The 3,478-nt window shown below is 37.6% G+C and overlaps 1 protein-coding gene across 1 annotated transcript; it reads right to left on the bottom strand.

The window, feature by feature from the left end:
- Positions 1-677: 677 nt before the first annotated feature.
- Positions 678-2,275, bottom strand: LOC117931040 (zinc finger CCCH domain-containing protein 15-like). Its single transcript, XM_034851887.1, has 2 exons — positions 1,620-2,275; positions 678-1,303 (listed from the first exon to the last, which is right to left on the bottom strand). The coding sequence occupies exons 1-2, from the start codon at positions 2,064-2,066 to the stop codon at positions 995-997; spliced, it is 756 nt and encodes a 251-aa protein (XP_034707778.1). The 5' UTR covers positions 2,067-2,275; the 3' UTR covers positions 678-994.
- Positions 2,276-3,478: the final 1,203 nt, after the last annotated feature.

Genomic DNA, 3,478 nt, shown 5'->3' with positions numbered 1-3,478 from the left:
ACCAACATGGTGTTGTTTCTTCATGCTAAAGAAAGTTATGAGAATGAAGTTGGAAAAGAAGATGAAGGAGAAGAAGATGAGTTAAGAAATATGGATTAATTGTCGTTAGCATTTAATGAAAAAGAACATTAAGACAAGGCTATTTTGGAGGTTGAGTTAATTGCATCTCCTCTCACCATGAATTATTCATGGTTTCAACTTTTCTAAATCAAAGAAAAAAAAGCTCCTTTTTTTTTTTTCATTATATCCAATTCTCATGTTTACTAAATTTTTCCAAGTCTTTTTTGTATATTCTACAAATGAACATTATTAAAGTTTGATGATATGAATTCTATTTGTTCTAATTTAAAAAGTTAATTGTGTAATATATATATATATGTGTGTGTGTGATGATTTATATTTTTCTAGGGTTTTTGCCGATTATGTTTTTGTTGCAGTCAGTTGCAATTCTCATTTCTTGTATCAATTTTTGACTTAGTAGATTTTCTTCTTTTTTATCAATGATTTTTTTATCTAGTTTTTTTTATATAAATTTATATATTATTATTTTATTTTTTATTTTTATTGTCTATTTTCATTATTGCTCACAACAAACATGCTACAATTTTTTAATCTAAGGACTCGTGTTCTTACAAAAGCCATTACATGATTACGAAGAAGTAACACAAAACACATACTATCGATTGAAAATTGGAGGGTTCTTCATTCCTGCATTTCCACCTAGAAATGATGGGTGCGTGGCGCACACTCAATTTGTCCAAGATATCATGAATCATAACTAACTCCAATCCAACATTGCTTACACCCTCACATAAAATATCATCATTACAATTGAATTTGGTCGTTTGGTTGGTCAGTTCCTAAAATGCAAAGCAATGTAGGAATACATTATATTTTATTTTACAAATATTATTATTATTGTTGTTTATTGTTTTGAATTATTTACATTCCAACTTACTCAACCTTCGAGCTTCTGACACCACGGCAGCGTCAGTCAAGGTGGGCAAAGGGAGTGGCGGAAATGGCAGCGGTGGCCATAAGGACAGGTGGCGCCGGCGAGAACCATCCTACAAACTTCAGTCTTGTAGCGTGGGTGCCTGATGATGGGACGGAGCTCGGTGATGCCATGTGCGAACTGGCAGAGATCGCCGTAGGGACACGTGCCCTTCTCCTGCCACTTGTTGCATAGCTCAGTTTTGAACATTCCCTGGTTGTACACCTCCACTTTCACTGCTTCTTCTTCTTCTTCTTCTTCTGCGCCTCTCCCTCTTGGCACATGCGAGCGTTGCTGTTCTCGTCCGCACTTGAACAAACCCGCATATTGTATTGTATTTAATAAATAAATAAACAAATAAAAACATGATGATATAATTGATTTATCCAATGATATTTTTTTCGTAATGAAATTATTTGACTCATGACACCAAAACCGAAGTTATAGACTGCATGAAAAACCATCTCATCTTTGTGAACAACAGTACTATCAATCTTGCTAAACGAATTTGTAAACAAATCATAAGGTAAAGTTCTTTATTTTATTATTAAAAAAAATGAAAAAATCTATATCTAAGAAAACTGGGAATGGAATTTAAATGCAGCTAACGAGTTACCGAACTCACCGTTGCATGGACAAGTGGATTATTGAGGGGCTGAGGAGAAGCTGCTTTATTGCTTCTACCAGAGTGATTCATCTTCAAATAACAACTGGAACGAACCGATATACTCTTGGGCAGTGGGATGTGCTCAACATTCCTCCGAAAGCCCTTCCGCTGGATCACACTGGTGGGGCTGATCCCACAAACTTCCTCCACTCCGTGACCCTCACCAACACTCAGTCTCCGAAAATCATAACAGAGAAAGTTTTCACGCATCCTAGTCTCAGACAAGATGTTCAAGTGCTCCACAAGCTCTCTGTTAGCCGATCTCAGGTCGCTGTTCTCTTGACGCAGCGCTTCCACTTCCTTGGCCAGCTGATGGAGACGGGCACGGCACAGGTCGTACTGGTCGCACAACTCCTGGCACTCCAAGATCAGCCGACTCTGTAGTGAATTACTTTCGTTCTCCATTTTGATGGAACCTTTTCAATCTATGGAAAGCCAACTTTTGTTATTCTAAATCATTGAAGGCGGGTATGGCAGACCGTTACAGGAACCATAACAGAAAGAGAGAGATAGAGTGGAGCAATGCAGTTGGGGGTCGAAGTATATATACAGAGACAAGAGACAAGAGACAAGAGACAGGTAAGTGTATATATGGAGAGTTGGGTTGCAGTTAGAGGCTTGGCATGGAAGTATATGAGTTGGAGGGTGTGGAAGCCTTGAAGGTTTTGTTTCGATATATATGATGATAAAGGAGGTGGAGCTTAAGAAATGTGTATGGTTTTCAAAGCTGTTTTTTAACGAGGGCTAATGAATCTGAATGTAGTGTTGCTTCCTTATCACAACTGTAACTAACTCTGTGGCCCCTCTCTCAATCAAACCTAATGCCTTTTTTAGTTGTCTTGTTAAATAACCACCCACCGCTTTGACAAAGGAGAGTTTTTTTCTTTTTCAAAATCATTTGTTGGCCATGGTTTTGGTTCAACACCAATCACATTTGTGGGCTTTCAGTGATTTTTTTTTTTTCAATTTTTTTTTTCCTGTTTCTGAATTTTACGATTGTGGGACTGCCCTTTTGGAGATGGGGCAATCCTATTGTGAAAGCCGTTGCCTTAGTTTTCACGTTCCATACTTGCTTGAATTTGCTTTAAAAATAATGTTTTATGCCGTTGAGAAGTGTATTCATTCCCTTCCACCTAATTCAACGTCTAAATCATTATTCTCTTGCTAAGTTTCAAGTGCTTTCACAAACACAAGGTGGAAGATGTAATAATTCTTTTTAAGGTCAAAAATATTCATACGCACTGTACTTGATTTTTACAGATAACTTCATCAAGCTTCATAGAAGTTTGATTAATTGAAATCAGTCTTCTATTTCATAGAAGCTTCATAGAACTTAGGACTTTCAGAAAAGGTCTGAGGCCTGGGCGTCCAATTCAAATTGATGTGGATCTAAGCCAGGCTGAAACTTCAACATGCCTGCATTTGGCCCAAAATTAAACTCCTAGCCTAAACTTATTGGCAAGATTTTGACTCTACCAAACCCAATGCATTTTCCACTTCAATTGCGTTTCCCTTTCGCTTAGGACAACCTCTAGAATTCCTCCGCATGCGGATCTGCATAGAGAAGTAGTGGGCCGATCAAGCCGACCCCTCTCAGATGGTTAAGTCGGACATGGTGGAGAAAGGGAATCAACAGATAGAGAGAAACTATGATTTTTTTTTTTTTATCTGACTGGCTTTAGAGTGCAGTCGTTCTTTATAGTTGTTTTGTGAGAGCCATAATGTTGATATTCTTTAGTTAGTTTTGTAATTTGATTGGCATGTGTTATGCTGGCAGTAGTTACTAAGTAAATCGATTGCATGTAGTCATCACGCTC

Source organism: Vitis riparia, chromosome 14 (assembly GCF_004353265.1).
Source record: "Vitis riparia cultivar Riparia Gloire de Montpellier isolate 1030 chromosome 14, EGFV_Vit.rip_1.0, whole genome shotgun sequence".
Classification (NCBI taxonomy): domain Eukaryota; kingdom Viridiplantae; phylum Streptophyta; class Magnoliopsida; order Vitales; family Vitaceae; genus Vitis; species Vitis riparia.
Note: the sequence above shows the minus strand (reverse complement) of the source record. Positions and strands in the feature narration are given on the sequence as shown.

Bases quoted from the DNA above. Each gene is read 5' to 3' on its own strand.
- LOC117931040 (XM_034851887.1), bottom strand. From the start codon at position 2,066: ATGGAGAACGAAAGTAATTCACTACAGAGTCGGCTGATCTTGGAGTGC. The intron at 1,304-1,619 runs GTGAGTTCGGTA...GGTTTGTTCAAG, and splicing joins ATCCACTTGTCCATGCAACG to TGCGGACGAGAACAGCAACG.